This window comes from Salmo salar, chromosome ssa09 (assembly GCF_905237065.1).
Source record: "Salmo salar chromosome ssa09, Ssal_v3.1, whole genome shotgun sequence".
Classification (NCBI taxonomy): domain Eukaryota; kingdom Metazoa; phylum Chordata; class Actinopteri; order Salmoniformes; family Salmonidae; genus Salmo; species Salmo salar.
Window position 1 is genome coordinate 133,827,293 of NC_059450.1, and position 16,655 is coordinate 133,843,947.

The 16,655-nt window shown below is 45.6% G+C and overlaps 1 protein-coding gene across 1 annotated transcript in view; it reads left to right on the forward strand.

The window, feature by feature from the left end:
• Positions 1 to 16,655, forward strand: part of LOC106612992 (Down syndrome cell adhesion molecule) — a 196,216-nt gene that overhangs the window by 94,105 nt on the left and 85,456 nt on the right. The window contains exons 7-12 of the mRNA XM_014214775.2: positions 1,695 to 1,991; positions 3,155 to 3,427; positions 4,789 to 5,067; positions 5,337 to 5,456; positions 7,619 to 7,798; positions 16,236 to 16,432. Coding sequence (XP_014070250.1) covers positions 1,695 to 1,991; positions 3,155 to 3,427; positions 4,789 to 5,067; positions 5,337 to 5,456; positions 7,619 to 7,798; positions 16,236 to 16,432 — 1,346 coding nt within the window. The remainder of the gene's footprint in view (positions 1 to 1,694; positions 1,992 to 3,154; positions 3,428 to 4,788; positions 5,068 to 5,336; positions 5,457 to 7,618; positions 7,799 to 16,235; positions 16,433 to 16,655) is intronic.

Genomic DNA, 16,655 nt, shown 5'->3' on the forward strand with positions numbered 1-16,655 from the left:
TTTGAGCCAATCAGTTGTGTTGTGACAAGGTAGGGGTGGTATACAGAAGATAGCCCTATTTGGTAAAAGACCAAGTCCATATTATGGCAAGAACAGTTCAAATAAGCAAAGAGAAATTACACTCCATCACTTTAAGACATGAAGGTCAGTCAATCCGGAAAATTTGATGAAACTTGCTCTCACGAGGACCGCCACAGGAAGGAAGAACCAGAGTTACCTCTGCTGCAGAGGATACGTTCATTAGAGTTACCAGCCTCAGAAATTGCAGCCCAAATAAATGCTTCACAGTTCAAGTAACAGAAACATCTCAACATAAACTGTTCAGAGGAGACTGAGTGAATCAGGCCTTCATGGTAGAATTGCTGCAAAGAGACCACTACTAAAGGACACCAATAAGAAGAAGAGACTTGCTTGGGTCAAGAAACACAAGCAATAGACATTAGACGAGTGGAAATCTGTCCTTTGGTCTGATGAGTTCAAATTTGAGATTTTTGGTTCTAACCGCCGTGTCTTTGTGAGATGCAGAGTAGGTGAACGGATTATCTCTGTGTGTGGTTCCCACTGTGAAGCATGGAGGAGGAGGTGTGATGGTGCTTTGCTGGTGACACTGTGATTTATTTAGAATTCAAGGCACACTTAACCAGCATGGCTACCACAGCATTCTGCAGCGATACGCCATCCCGATCTGGTTTGCGCTTAGTGGGACTATCATTTGTTTTTCAACAGGACAATGACCCAGCACATCTCCAGGCTGTGTAAGGGCTATTCTACCAAGAAGGAGAGTGGTGGAATGCTGCGTCAGATGACCTGGCCTCCACAATCACCCGACCTCAACCCAATTGAGATGGTTTGGGATGAGTTGGACCGCAGACTGAAGGAAAAGCAGCCAACAAGTGCTCAGCATATGTGGAAACTCCTTCAAGACTGTTGTAAAAGCATTCCAGGTGAAGCTGGTTGAGAGAATGCCAAGAGTTTGCAAAGCTATCATCAAGGCAAAGGGTGGCTACTTTGAAGAATCTAAAATCTAAAATACATTTTGATTTGTTTAACACTTTTTTGGTTACTACATGATTCCATATGCGTTATTTCATAGTTTTGATGTCTTCACTATTATTCTACAATATAGAAAATAGTAGAAATAAAGAAAAACCCTTGAATGAGTAGGTGTGTCCAAGCTTTTGACTGGCACTGTATGTGTAGTTGCAGCAGCAGTGACTTAGCAGAAAGGGATTTTGGCCCTGGATCGATACAGGGCCAGTGTTGTGCTCCTGCAGAACAGCAACTGTTATTAGGGTTACTACCCCAGTCAGCTTTAAACTGCCTAACTGAGCCTGGTTGCTTGGGCAACTGTCTCGCATGGCCACGGAACTGTATAAGGAGGATATTGATCATCTATAATGATGTAGAACATGCTAGGGTTATCAGAGAGCAACAGCAGGCCACTCTAAAATAGAGCTGTTTTCTATCATTAACAATTGTTCTTGGTTTTGTGTTGCACATTATTTTCACACTTGTAAGGAATTATTTGAATTGTTTTATGTGAGCGATACCTTAGCTGACTAATGTCAGTGTAGAATACGTTTACAATGTTCATACAGTACATGATGCAGAGATTTGTCAGGTTCTTCTGTCCAAGCCTCCCGTTGTAATCCTATTAACCATTACCCATGGTCTCCCTCTCTCTCCCCTTTCAGACGGCACTCCGAAGATTCTGTCCTCCTTCAGTGAGAAGGTGGTCAACCCCAACGAGCCGGTCTTCTTGGTGTGTAACGTCAAAGGCACTCCCCCTCCCTCCTGTACCTGGAACCTGGACGACGACCCGGTCATCAAGGACATTCACCACCACCCCGGCCACTACGAGACCCACGAGGGCCACGTGGTCAGCCAGCTGAACATCACCCACACCAAGGAGGTGGACGGAGGGGTGTACCGCTGCACATGCAGGAACTCGGCCGGGGCGGTCTACCACCAGGCTCGAATAAACGTAAGAGGTGCTTGTCAGATCAGCTCCTCCAAAACAACAAAAACATACACCTAACTCATGTTTGTTTGGTTTCCAAGTTAAATGCCTGTTTCTTTTAGGTTTTTGTTCTACTCTCCCTCCTTTGCTAAGTGCCGACATATTCCTAACCTTTTTTACTTGAGATCATTTTCTTTCTTTCTTTATTTCTTCCTTTTATTCCTCAGTTTCAGTTGCAGCTTTGGACTCCATTGTTTAGTTTCTCCTAATTTCCTCCATGTTGTTTTTTATCCCTGTGTGAATTTCTCTTGTCACATTGCCTCTCTTTGTATGACTGTGATACTCCAGTTCTATAGCTTTTTCTATTCTAACACTGCTATTTCTAGTCGCCCGTATGTTGTTGGCCTGTTTGCATGTCAGTCCCTCATACTGTCAAAGACAATGCCAGGTCACAACCAATCATGTTTTGTCAGTGTGTGTTTGTGTATGTGTGATCCATCCATAACATGTCTGTTCTATTGATTGTGTCTCCTTTGTTGGTCAGGGACATTCTGCTTGCTATAATACCTCTCTTCCTGTCTTTAATAGTAATCTGATCCTCTACACAGATCACTGTTGCAGAGATGATTCCCTTCAGCTGATTTACACTGCTGTTCCATGTGTAGATGTTTGAACACATTTGACCAGTGTATTATTATTTTATTTGTAGGCCTTACTGACAGGCAGGTTTTCAGCCCAGTGTGGTGTATACTGGTAAACTTTGTACTGCATCTTTCTATGGTGGTGGTGGTTTTATCTTAAAACTGCAAAAGGGATTATAGTTCTCTCTCTTTTGTTTCCTTGGTTAGTTTCTTACTTAGTTTTTTGTTGTCGAATGTATTCTTTATTTATTCAACCAGACAGTTAGTTTCAAGTGGCTCTTGGATTTGTAATGCAGATAACTCATACAGTGAATATTGTCCACTAAAATGTTCTGTCTTTCAGCTGTCAGCCAACCCTACCTTGTCCTTGTCTAATTTGGTCCTGATTTCACAGCCCTCTCTTCAGAGTCTACCATGAGGTTCTGTGGTAAAAACAAACACATTTGGGTGTGCTGTCAATACATACGGCTTGATGTTGCTGACTGTCATTTCACAATCCTCTCACCCATAAATGTGTTTATAGAGAGCTCTCTCTCCCTCTCTGTATTTTTAGGGGCTGCCAGCATCCGTCCGATGAAAAACATCACAGCCATCGCAGGGCGGGACGCGTACGTCCACTGTCGCGTCATTGGCTACCCATACTATTCCATCAAGTGGTATAAGAACTCCCACCTGCTCCCCTTTAACCACCGGCAGCGGGCCTTCGAGAACAACGGCACTCTGAAGCTGTCCAACGTGCAGGAGCTAGACCAGGGAGAGTACAACTGCAGGGTATTGGTCAAACCTCATCAAGAGACCAATCAGAGCGTCCATCTCAATGTCAAAGGTAGGAAGAGCCTGCCTCCCTGACTCATGCACTGTGACAGTACACAGTAAACAAGGTATTTTTTCTAATATCCACACTGGCATACCACAATTTGGAAAGTGTAAAGGAAGTCACACTGCTTTCTTAGCAAATACCACTTCCTCTCAATTCGACCCATACCTGGCACGAACTTGGTACCTCTGTCTTGCTAGCCCACATGACCACCCTCCTGATGCATCTTACCAGTCGGCACCATGTGAAAAGCTTGCTCTTCACTGGCACAAGTGGGGACACTTCAGGCTGAGGAGTAGGTTACACACATCACCATGTGCTACATAAGCATTCTAAGAGGTATGAGAGTGTGGACAGTAGAACATGGCAACGCTGTAGGCAGAGATAGGAAGTGACCTCGCAGGTCATACTCCCATTGGCCAGGGCCATCACATCACATTGTTAACCATAAGCTACAGTAACACTGCCTGACATTCACCACTGCTATGACTGCACTTCTTTGGTATGTGAGACTAAATTAGAGTCATTAGTATGACTGCACATACAGTAGCGATTGAGCTTGATTACCAGAGACCCAGAATACGTAATGGGAATGTTAACGAGTGATTCCCCATGCCTCATATCCATGTCATGAATGATGCAGCCACTGCTTAAAACATTTCCAGGAGATGAGGCTGGGGCGGGGCGGGGGAAAGGGGGACCACATGATATAAAGCAACACTTCCCCGCTACAAGTATCTTAGTTAATTTGCTCTGCTCAAGCTTCAAATTCTGAAAGCGGCTGGGGAGATCCCAGGAGTCCATTATCCCTACTTTGTTGTGAATTAAATCAGTGCTCAAGTGCTGCTTATTTCAGTGTTATTTTAACTCATTGATTCTCAAATGCAGCTGACTTGCGGGATGGCTGGAGAGTCCCCTGAGAAGGTGCCACAGTGGACTTACTGAGCAGGATCTCTCATCTAGGTCGTTATCTAGTCTAGCATGGGGCCTGATTCTCCATTCATTTGTATAACATGTTGTTTTTTCTCTTCTTGAGGGTCGTTAGGTTTTCTAGACAGACTGATGTGGCATGAGTCACCAAAATACAGAATCACCCCTTCAAGTGTTTATGGAATAGTACACCTGTTCTTGGCACTGTTTGCTCCGACTCTGAGTACAGAATGTTCGGCTAGACTGGAGGAATGACTAAGGTGGAATTACGTGATGATTCACTCTCAGTCCTTCTGAGTTCAGAGTCTATTCAACGATTTCCAATGACCAAAGGGATTGATAGAATATTGAAGTATGACACACAGGAGATTCTACCGGTATAGTGTATTGTCTCTCAGCCTAATGTGGTTATGGTCACCTCTCCCCCTCTTCCCTTCCAGTTCCACCGTACATCCAGCCCTTTGCATTCCAGCGGTTCTCCATTGGTCAACGCGTCTTCATCCCCTGCGTGGTAATGTCAGGTGACCAGCCCCTGGACATCACCTGGCAGAAGGACGGGCGGCCAATCCCTGCCAGTCTGGGGGTCACCATCGACAACATAGAGTTCACCAGCTCACTGCGGATCTCCAACCTGTCCCCAGACCACAACGGAAACTACACCTGCATTGCACGCAACGAGGCTGCAGCCGTTGAGCACCAGAGTCAGCTCATTGTCCGGGGTGAGAGAAGGCTAGCACATTGTTCCTCTGTCTCTGTCTCTAGATGTATCTCTCTTAGGTTCCCTCCTCTCGCTCCCTGACTCGTACTGTCTTTCTTTCTCTCTCTGTTTCTGTTTCTTTCTCTGCTCCTCTCTCCGTTGCTTCTCATCTGTCTTTATACTGGGATTTCTCTCCACTGCACTCTTTTTCTCAATCTATCGCTTCTACTATCTTTCTGTCTCAGAAGTACTAGTAAGTCAGTCTGTGTGTGGTTCCCTCTGCTCTTCCAGTTCCTCCCCAGTTTGTGGTGCAGCCCACAGACCAGGATGGGATCTATGGCAAAACTGTGACCCTCAACTGCTCTGCTGAGGGTTATCCACGCCCCACCCTCGTATGGAAGCACTCCAAAGGTAAACAGATATGGAACTCAAGCATCAGAAGACTGTTAGCATGAATGAAATGGTTATACAAACGTATTAATGGACATTGTTTGGGGATGTAACGGCAGCTCTTTTGGAGGGAGTAACGGTAGTAGTAGTTGAAGGCATATGGGTTCCATCTGTTTCATCCACAGCCCGTGTATGATGTGGTTCAACAACTGCAGGTGTACACACACACTGTCACAGGTCGCAGGTGTACAGCCACTGTCGGTTGTGAGGTGGGGGAGCTACCAGTGAGGTGTGAGAGAGCAGGTGAACAAAGTGGCACAGCACTTGACCTGGATAGCTGAAGAGGGGACCCAGGTGTTTGCTGCTTCGTCCATAACCAGGGATGAAAGCTTCCCTGGTTATGAGAGACAACAACCAATCCAACCAATTGGGTGGTGTGGGGGGCCGTGTGAGGGGCATCAAAGGCGTGGGGACAGGGCCAGACAGACAGTAGCCAGGCTTTGATGGGATTTGTTTTTGACTTGGGCTCCCTGGGACCGAGAGGAGATTGGGTTTGATGTGAGAGAGACACTCCTCAATGTCTTAGACCTCCTGTCTGATTAAAAATGTCTGGCAGATCCTTGGTCTGTCGCCACGGCGATGGCAGAGTGTAGACTCGGCCGGGGCCTTTATCTGAGATGTACCTCTAATTTATAAGTGCGTGTGTTGCTGTATGTTGTGGTTCTGGATAATGCTTTTTATTCTCCCAGTCAGGTGCTAGCAGAGCAGAGCCACAGAGAGATAGAACAGTGAAGAAGGAAAGGTCAGCTGGTATTAGCATAACTGCTAGCTCCCTCTGGATATGCAAAATCCATCATTCAAGAGCACGTCCTCCTCTCTCGCTCTCTCTCTCTCTCTCTCTCTCTTCTCGTCTACAAGGCAGCAGAGCGGGAATAGTACAGCCACTTGACCCCTCGCTAACCATAGGCACTTGACTGGATTTTTAATTAAGGACCAAAACCCACAGTTCACTAAATGTCCTTATCTTTACACGCTAACTTTATCGCATGCTAATATCTGGCCCAGTTCAGACATATGTTTAATACTCTATGAGCGAGCCTGGATGTGTTGCTGTAACATAGGTAGACCACTTACAGCTCTGAGTGGATTTCCATTCCCAGGCAGCTCGTTGACCTGAACATTTTCAGTATTACACATTTCCTACAGTACTGAAGTCATTTTGACCTTTTGAATGAGACTGTCCAACATTACCTCCAACAGAAACATGGATGATTATAGAAAATAACTTGTTCCCTAATATGTGAAAAGTATAATGCTGTATGCTAGTATGCTGAAGAATACCTCACCACCAGGGAGATGTGCCCAACAAATGAAGAATATTTGACCTACTAAAAGCATGTACATACTAATACTAATCTTTGTGTTTCACCAAGACAAAACCAATGCTTTGGAGATTAGGTTGTATTTACCCCAAAATATATGTACAATACAATGTTCAGTCTTTGATGTGTAGATTTGTAAATGTACATGCTTACATGTTCAATGTTGTTCACATGAAGGATACCAAACATGGCTTACAGACAGAAAATCAAGGAAAAACAAAGGAAAAGAAAAGTACTTTTTTTGTGTAAAGAAAACTGCTCTGCATTTTATTGGCTGATTCCTTGTTTCAAGGCCACGTTGCAGTCTTGTTGTTTTCTTCCTCAGCAATCTGCTCTGGTGTTGAACATGAGCACTATCTCTTTAACGATTACCTCATTTTAGTGGCTACATTCTCCACAGCAGCTGCTGAGGTTTAGGGGCAGCATTAAGATACATGTTTACTGTCCTTAAATCCCTAAAGCTTTGTCACTAAAGCGTTACACACACTGTACAAGTCAAATAAGGATGCGCATCTGTCAATAGTCTTGACCCAAAACATGAGCATTAAAAACAAAAACAGTAGTAGCTTTGGATTTAAATTAGTAAGGGGAAATTGTAGCACACCACCCCCATGTGCTGTTAACCTTACATTGCTTATGCCAAATACAATGTTTCCGATTAAGGATTAGAGTATATTGTAGACTTACACGTCCTTTACAAATATGTACACAATTTTGAAAGGTGCTAAATGCATTTAAAATGTGGATCTCAGGTTATATCATCCATGACTCGTGGCCCCGTCCCTCCTGTCTCTTCCCCAGGTAACGGGGTTCCACAGTTCCAGCCCATCGCCCTGAACTCTGGCTCCCGTATCCAGCTGCTGGTCAACGGCTCTCTGCTCATCAAACACGTGCTGGAGGAGGACAGCGGCTACTACCTGTGTAAGGTCAGCAACGATGTGGGAGCTGACGTCAGCAAATCCATGTACCTCACCATCAAAAGTAAGACTCCAAAAACACTGTAATGTTTCTTTCTGACTTCCTTATTAGACTAACTCTGCTTGGTATTGTTGGGTGAAGCATCAAATGACAAGTGTGTATCGCATCTGTGAGTTTGGGTCAGAGCAAATGAGGGGAATATAAGGGTAAAATCTTGATCCCACAGTATAGTCACTGTTCCTTTGGCCCTGGGTGTGTGTGTGTGTGCGTGAGCAGCTAAGGACTTATGTCCCGTCCATTACACGCTGAACTCTTCATTCAAGCGGAGTCTGCCAATTGCAAAAGAGAGGGACAGAGCACTACACCACTACACCACTGGGCTCTCTTGTTCTCTGGCCTGCTTTCTCTATCTCACTCTTTCCCCCTCTCTGTTTCTCTCTCTCTCTCTCTCTCTCTCTCTCTCTCTCTCTCTCTCTCTCTCTCTCTCTCTCTCTCTCTCTCTCTCTCTCTCTCTCTATCTCTGATAATGATTCTGTTCCCCTACTTGTCTTACATCACCTACATCACATTTAAAATGACATATAGCACCTTCATAAGGTCACCAGTATGCCGTCTCTCAATCTGTATTTCCCTGAAGTCACAGAAATGTGACCACCCTATATGTTATCTTCTGGTATCAGCCCTGTCCCTGGCTGCGTATTGATTTGTATTACAGTGTTCTCCTATAGCCTTGTAGACATCATGTTTAACCGACAAGGGGGAGAGGGCCTGCCTTGTCAGGTCTATTTTAATCAGTACCAGCAGCAGTCTAATGTAACTGTAGCATCACTAATCACTTTCTGGTTACAAAACCAACCTGAGACAGAGCCAAGGCCTGGGCCATGGCCAGGCTAAGCATCATTAACGTCAGTGGGACTTGGAGAGGAACTGGGACACCGTTCAGTGACATAAGGTCACTCATTAGATGCTGTGTCATTTCAAAGGTTTAGTCATTGAACAATTGACCTTAGGGTTGCTCAGATGGCCTATAGGCTACTGTAGTAACTGTACATTGAATCATCACACAGTTAAAACAGATACAGTCTGTGTAATGAATCATGACAAACTGAAACAAGGACAGGGCATGGTTTTGTATTGGAGTCCAGACAGTTTGTCTCTCTCTGCTGTGTTGACTGGTGTGACTGCAGCATGTGGAGTATGTTAATAATGGTTGCGCTAGCAGGACAACTTCCAGTGAAACTGGAGGGAGTGCAATTCAAATAAATAATCATTAATATTATGGATTTTAAACATTTAGGTACATATAAGTGTCTCATCGGCTGAAAGCTTAAATTCTTTTTAATCTAACTGCACTCTCCGATTTACAGTAGCTATTACAGCGAAAACATGCCATGCGATTGTTTGAGGACGGCGCCCCACATCAAAATATTTTCCCAACGGCACAGGTTTCATACATTCACATATAAGGATTAAATATTCACTTACTTTTTGAAAATCTTCCTCTGATTTGTCATCCAAAGGGTCCCAGCTATAATGTAGTGTCGTTTTGTTAGATAAAATCCTTCTTTATATCCCAAAAAGTCTGTTTAGTTGGCGCCATCGATTTGAGTGATCCACTCATTCAACTTGCAGAGAAAGGAATCCGAAAATCTACCCCTAAACTTTGTTTCAACAAGTCAAAATATGTTTCTAATTACTCCTCAGATACCCTAAAATGTAATCAAACCATAATATTTCTTTCCGAAAGAAGTATGTTCAATAGGAAACCGATTTTAGTAGGTGCATTATGTCTTCATGGTGCGCGCAAACACGAGTTTCCAAGACTGCGTCCTTCTACTAAAACTGTTATTTCTTATTTGTTTTTGAAGTTACAAGCCTGAAACCTTGAACATAGACTGCTGACACCCCGTGGAAGCCATAGGAATTGTATCCAGGGAGCTCATTTTCAATATGACCTTTTTCTTGCATTTCTAAGAGGATGGTCTCTCTCTCTCTCTCTCCAAAAAAAGATTGTGGGTTGGTTTTTCTTAGTTTTTTCTCCAACCATATCTATTGTGTTATATTCTCCTACATTATGTTAACATCTCTACAAACTGCAAAGTGTTTTCTTTCCAATGGTACCAATTATATGCATATCCTGGCTTCAGGGCCTGAGCTACAGGCAATTTACTTTGGGCACGTCATTCAGGCAGGAAGTGGAGAAAAAAGGGGCCTAGCCCTAAGAAGTTAATGACCCTGGTCACCAGTCTCCTGGCACTGCCAGTCTGGCTTCGCTGCGTGGGGGAAGTATTCTCATTTGATGGTGCTCAGATGTGAGTGGAGCTTATTTTCTGTTGCTGTTCTTATCAAGCTGTTGCAGGAGCCCCCCCGCTAAGCCGCTCTCTCTGTCAGAGCCAAAGGCAGCTCCCTCCTGGCATTGACTGCTGCACAAATATGCAAACAGACACACAAACAAACACACGCAAAGATGGTAACACACACGTGCGCTCCTACAGTACACACAAGCCCACATTTACACACACACGTGCGCACACACTTTCTCTATCATGCATCCATTCAGATTCACATAATGTAAATAAATACACACTCTCACACACATCAGTAACCATACATACACATCCCATCATCAACACACGCAGACCTGCACAGACTTTTAGGTTCCATTCCATACCTTTGCGTTTTATATACTTACACTAATTTGTGCAAACAAGCATGAGCCATCTATTTAAACAAACAGTCTCTGATCATGGTGTGGCTACGACACTGAGAACACAGACATACATTGGCTGTATGCTAGCCAGCATGGCTACGATGCCCTGGCCTACCCCACCCAGTGTACTGTACAGTATGAGCTTGTCATAGTTAATGAGGATAACATGGAAATGCTTATGTAGCACTCTGTGTTTCCATCAGTACATTAGCTCACTGGAGGCCGTGGTTGCCATGCAGTGGCTGGACCTGTGAGACAGCACACTTACACAGCCAATCAGCAACTGGCTGGGCCCGGGCACCATTCTTCTTTTTTTTTTTTTACATTACCACCCAGGTCATTGGTCAGCATGCCATAAACAGTAGCTATGCAGTTGGTTAATGCCTAATTATCACTGACAGACAGTTGGCTGTACACCGTAGCCAGGCCCAACAACAGCAACACGCTTCCAGTCACAAGAAAGCCTCTTCCTCTCCTCTCTGCCTTCTTTTCCCAGGAGGTATTTGTCTCCTGACGTGTGAGAGAGTATTTGTGCAGGAGAACAGGGCATTAGAGTGGCTCCACTCAACTTGTCATCCCTGTACTGTATGGCCTGTAAGAAGAACACTGGGCCGGCCTGAGGAGTGTGTGTGTGTGTGTGTGTGTGTGTGTGTGTGTGTGTGTGTGTGTGTGTGTGTGTGTGTGTGTGTGTGTGTGTGTGTGTGTGTGTGTGTGTGTGTGTGTGTGTGTGTGTGTGTGTGTGTGTAGTGTAAATCTGTGTGTGTGGGTGTATTATAGGCTATATGCATTTCATTGTGTGTGTGTGTGTGTGTGTGTGTGTGTGTGTGTGTGTGTGTGTGTGTGTGTGTGTGTGTGTGTGTGTGTGTGTGTGTGTGTGTGTGTGTGTGTGTGTGTGTGTGTGTGTGTGTGTGTTTGGGGGGTATAGCCCAGTGAGGCATTGCATGGCGTGGTGGCCTACTTTCCCAGCATGCCCGGCGAGGAGAGGAGATGATAAAATGAGGGTTGAAGCGTATTATCCTCACACAGCGCCATCGCCCCAGCCTCAGCCCCAGATCAGCTTCCACCCTGACACTGAGACCAGCGTGCCCCAGGACACACGATATCATTGGGAATGTACAGGGGGAGGAGGGGAGAGCAAGAGATTTGCTTTTAATGTATCAGTCTCATAGCGTTTCATAGCCTACTGTAACTGTGTGTATGTGTGAGCTGACTACATTGTACTGTACTATAGGTCTATGCAGGATAGAGGAGTTAGGCTGAGAGCTGCTCCTTATCACCAGATTCCATAAGCCTTCAAAAGCTTAATCAGGAAGACGGAGGGAGATTTAGGGCTGTTACAGTAAGGGGTGTTACAGTAATACTAATTGTAAAGGGGACCCACTGTGAGCATGTCTCTGTGTAGTGAGGTGTATAGATTCCTGCTCGTTCTCTCCTATAGCCTACTCTCATTTCCTGTTTAGTTATATTCAAATCTCTCAAGACTATTTCAATTTAATGATGATCGACATCTTGGAAATGTGAACATTCTGATTATCCAGAAAGCTCAGAGTTGTAATGTCTTTGGGGCTTTTGTTAGTTGTATCCATCTTGCTACTGGGGGGTTGGAAGCTCAGTCATTACATGATGGTACAGCTGTACTCTTGTCACTCATCAAAATATCACATTTCATGCCTTATAAACCCTGAACTGTGCACTCGTAGACTCAAGATGCTTTCTGTAAAAGTGTACTTATTCGCTTGAGTGGATTGAAAAAGAACACCATTAGTGTCTCAGTATGCACTGCTGCCTGTCTGCCCTGACTATTCTGCTGCCTGTCTGCCCTGACTATTCTGCTGCCTGTCTGCCCTGACTATTCTGCTGCCTGTCTGCCCTAACTATTCTGCTGCCTGTCTGCCCTAACTATTCTGCTGCCTGTCTGCCCTAACTATTCTGCTGCCTGTCTGCCCTAACTATTCTGCTGCCTGTCTGCCCTGACTATTCTGCTGCCTGTCTGCCCTGACTATTCTGCTGCCTGTCTGCCCTGACTATTCTGCTGCCTGTCTGCCCTGACTATTCTGCTGCCTGTCTGCCCTGACTATTCTGCTGCCTGTCTGCCCTGACTATTCTGCTGCCTGTCTGCCCTGACTATTCTGCTGCCTGTCTGCCCTGACTATTCTGCTGCCTGTCTGCCCTGACTATTCTGCTGCCTGTCTGCCCTGACTATTCTGCTGCCTGTCTGCCCTAACTATTCTGCTGCCTGTCTGCCCTGACTATTCTGCTGCCTGTCTGCCCTGACTATTCTGCTGCCTGTCTGCCCTGACTATTCTGCTGCCTGTCTGCCCTAACTATTCTGCTGCCTGTCTGCCCTAACTATTCTGCTGCCTGTCTGCCCTAACTATTCTGCTGCCTGTCTGCCTTAACTATTCTGCTGCCTGTCTGCCCTAACTATTCTGTGTGTGTGTGTGCATGTGTGCATGTGTACATGCGTGTGTGTGTGTGTCCCAGGCCGATGAAGCTCTTCAGTGAGTTTCTGCTTCATTTAAACCCGTCAATACTTCAATTAGAGACAGACTAAGTAAGGGCCCAGGGGAACAGTTATTTGCATGTGGTGTTCTACCTTATTTTCAGTCCCTCTCTTACAGAGAAAGGGTTCAGATCAGAAAGATAAAACAACTGATGATTTTGCTACTGCTGTGCAGCTAACACATTTTACTCAAAGTGTGTACACCCTAGCCAACTAGAAATCCTACAGTAAGATGTTTTTATTTTATTTTATATACCAATTTTTGGGGGATTTCTTGTCACAAAAATTAAACTCTATAATGGTCTGTTCATCATGTACAATTTCAAGACTGGCATTTATTGCAATTCACACCTTTTAATAATGCTACTGGATGATTGTTTACTCAATCAGTTGTAGTCCATCTCCATCCAAGATGGCAACCTCCTCCTCAGTCTCCCTCTGCCCAGTGACACACAGCCAGACCTGACTGGGACCTGACAGACAGACAGGAATAGAAACCTCCTCCTCAGTCTCCCTCTGCCCAGTGACACACAGCCAGACCTGACTGGGACCTGACAGACAGATAGGAATAGAAACGTCCTCCTCAGTCTCCCTCTGCCCAGTGACACACAGCCAGACCTGACTGAGACCTGACAGACAGACAGGAATAGAAACCTCCTCCTCAGTCTCCCTCTGCCCAGTGACACACAGCCAGACCTGACTGGGACCTGACAGACAGATAGGAATAGAAACCTCCTCCCCCTCTCTCTCTCTCTCTCTCTCTCTCTCTCTCTCTCTCTCTCTCTCTCTCTCTCCCTCCCTCTTTCTCTCCCTCCTGCGCATTATTACCAGGCTCTGTAACATCGCTGGATATTAAAAAATATACATCAACCAAGCAATTATGGGCTATCAAAAAGAATACTGGTAGCCTGGGGGGCTACTGAGGGCTGTGTTGTGAGTGTAGGCAGGAGAGAGGAGTCTGGCTGGGAGCAGCCTTTTGTTGTCCCCACAACCTTCTTTAACAAGTCTCAGGTTGTTGTGAGGATGGTTTAAGATGGAGAACACCTTGAGCTGCCTGTTTGTTCTATGTCATCTTTGACACCTGAGGCCTTTACTGTAGCAGTATTGGGAGTGTCACAGCAAACTGAGTATGACACTGTGGAAGCACACAGCACAGAGCAGCCAGTCTCTGTAGCTTTAACAAGCAGCCAGAGCAGACAGACATTTCCCTGAAATTTGATCAGGTGGAACTGTGTTGATCACACAGTGGAGGAGCTGGGTTCTGTGCCAGAGCCACGTGTGTGATGACAATAGCAGATCGTATGCCTGTGTTATTTGAAAGGTATGTCAGAATTAGGATTCTTCTTTTATTCTGCGCCACCCCCCTCCTTCAGCTCCCCCTCTTCCCTCCTCTCCTCAAAGGCGGAGCGCTCATCAAGGCATGCCCTCCGTCTCGCGGGGGCAGGAGTAGGAAAACATCAGGCAGGTCTCCTGCTGACGCCGCCTGCCACGGCGCTGCCTGCTGCCTCAGACGTACAGAGAAACTACCCCTGTTAAGGAGCAATAACATTTAGAGAAGGCTGAGGAGGATATTTTAATGTGCCTCACTTAAAATTCATAGTTGTCATGCAAAATAAATCAGCATTCTTTGGCGTAGCTTGAGAGTGAATAAGAGATGAGGCTTAAATGTTGGCAGACCTTAGTCTGACACATTCAATCATGTCAGAGACGGGCTGTCAGCTAGCGGAGCCACACCCCCTCCTACACACACACACACACACACACCCCTCCTCTGCACCGAGAACCTCAAACGGGGTGGTGCAGAGAGAACGAGGGAGATGGAGAGAGTGTGTCACCTGGGATCATGTGTGGTTTGTTATTGCTGCATGTGTTTCTCTGTTTTTCAGACATTGTGTGGGTGTGTATGTGTGTTCTATGTGAGTGTTGCCTTCTTGTGTGGATGTGTGTGTGTTCTGTGTTGGTGTGTGACTGTGTGTGTAGAAGACAGCGGAGAGGTCGAGGTTCTGAGTGTGTGTGTGGAGGGGTAGTGAGACAGCAGTGGGGCCAGAGGAGTAGTCTTGTCTGCTGTGTATGAATAATCAAAGTGGGCTCTCATCATTAAATCATAGCCGTCCTGGTGGGATAGGAGAGAGAGGAGAGAGATCACAGTTACACTGCTGCAGGGGAACATCCTCTCAGACAGTGTTTCTGAGACTTGTCATGAGTCCTCTGTGCTCGTACTACCCACTTAGTTCCTGGAGAAACAGCTTCTTTAACAGACACAGACAGACACACACAGACAGACAGACACACAGAGGAGAATGGCTAGAGCACCAGCCCCCAGACGTATCCCATTGTGTTAGCCAGTAGGATGTACTGTATATATGATCTTGTTAAACACGTACAGTAGACATACCATATGTACCTACACATTCATATACAGTACATTCTTTTGTCTGCCTTGAAGTCCATTCCTCTCGGAAACATAAGCAACAGTGCACTGCACATACAGTATGTGCAGCATTTGTATCAGATATCAGTACAGCAGGTTGTATCATCAAGGCTTTCAATGTAACTGTGATATACACAAACCTATGTGAGACAGTACAGGACTGTACGAAAATAAAATATGAAATTTATGAAATGTATGCATTCACTACTGTAAGTTGCTCCAGTTAAGAGCGTCTGCTAAATGACTGAAATGAAATGAAATGAAATGTGTCTGTACAGTAGTAGAGGACACCTGCAGCTGTTTATAGCTGAACTGGGGTATTTCCCCAAATACAATACAATACACACACACACACACACACACACACACACACACACACACACACACACACACACACACACACACACACACAGCACCGCTGCTAATGAGCGTGGTGCGTCGTAGTGCCGCAACGTCAGACGAGCTCTACACACACCGCGGGTGTTCAGACTAGTCACAGCTTTCCTCTGCTCTGTAGCACCCTGTCTCTGTCTCTGTCTCTGTCTCTGTCTGAGATGCTCTGCCTCAGGAACAACACGTGAACAGTTGCTGTCTGTTTGATTGCTTACCTGAAGGCCTGTTTTTGAACCAAGGCCCGTTTTTGGTCAATGCATTGTGGGAACCAGGGAGATCTAGATAGGAGTTCATGACTCTCCATAGTTGACTATTCTCAGCCGTGACGTACTCCTTTAGGCTTTAGGGTGGCAGAGGCCAGTTAAAGGAGAATGTATGAGTCTCTGTTAAGTTACGTAGAGGTTCCAACCTCTGCTTCACTCTCTCGCTTTCTCTCCTTCTCTCCTCTCACCCTCTCTCTCAGTTCCGGCCATGATCACGTCGTACCCCAACACCACCATGGCCACGGTGGGCCAGCAGAAAGAGATGAGCTGCACGGCCCATGGGGAGAAGCCCATCATGGTGCGCTGGGAAAAGGAGGAACGCATCATCAACCCAGAGACCAGTCGCTACACCGTCGTGGTCAAAGAGGTGGCTGACGAGGTCATCTCCACTCTGAAGGTGCGCCTGAGGCCTCCACCTCAAAAGGGGGTGATGTGTATTATTGTGTTTATACTGAGCTGGTATTAGTGTAGTACGTTCTCAATATAGCATGAATGATCATAGTAGCGTTTGTGCTTGCAGTGATTGGCATTGGACATTTTGTGTAGCCTATAAAATAACCAGAGGTTATGATCAGTTGAGTTACCAAACTGTTTTGGTGTATTATGGAGATGTTTCCTGG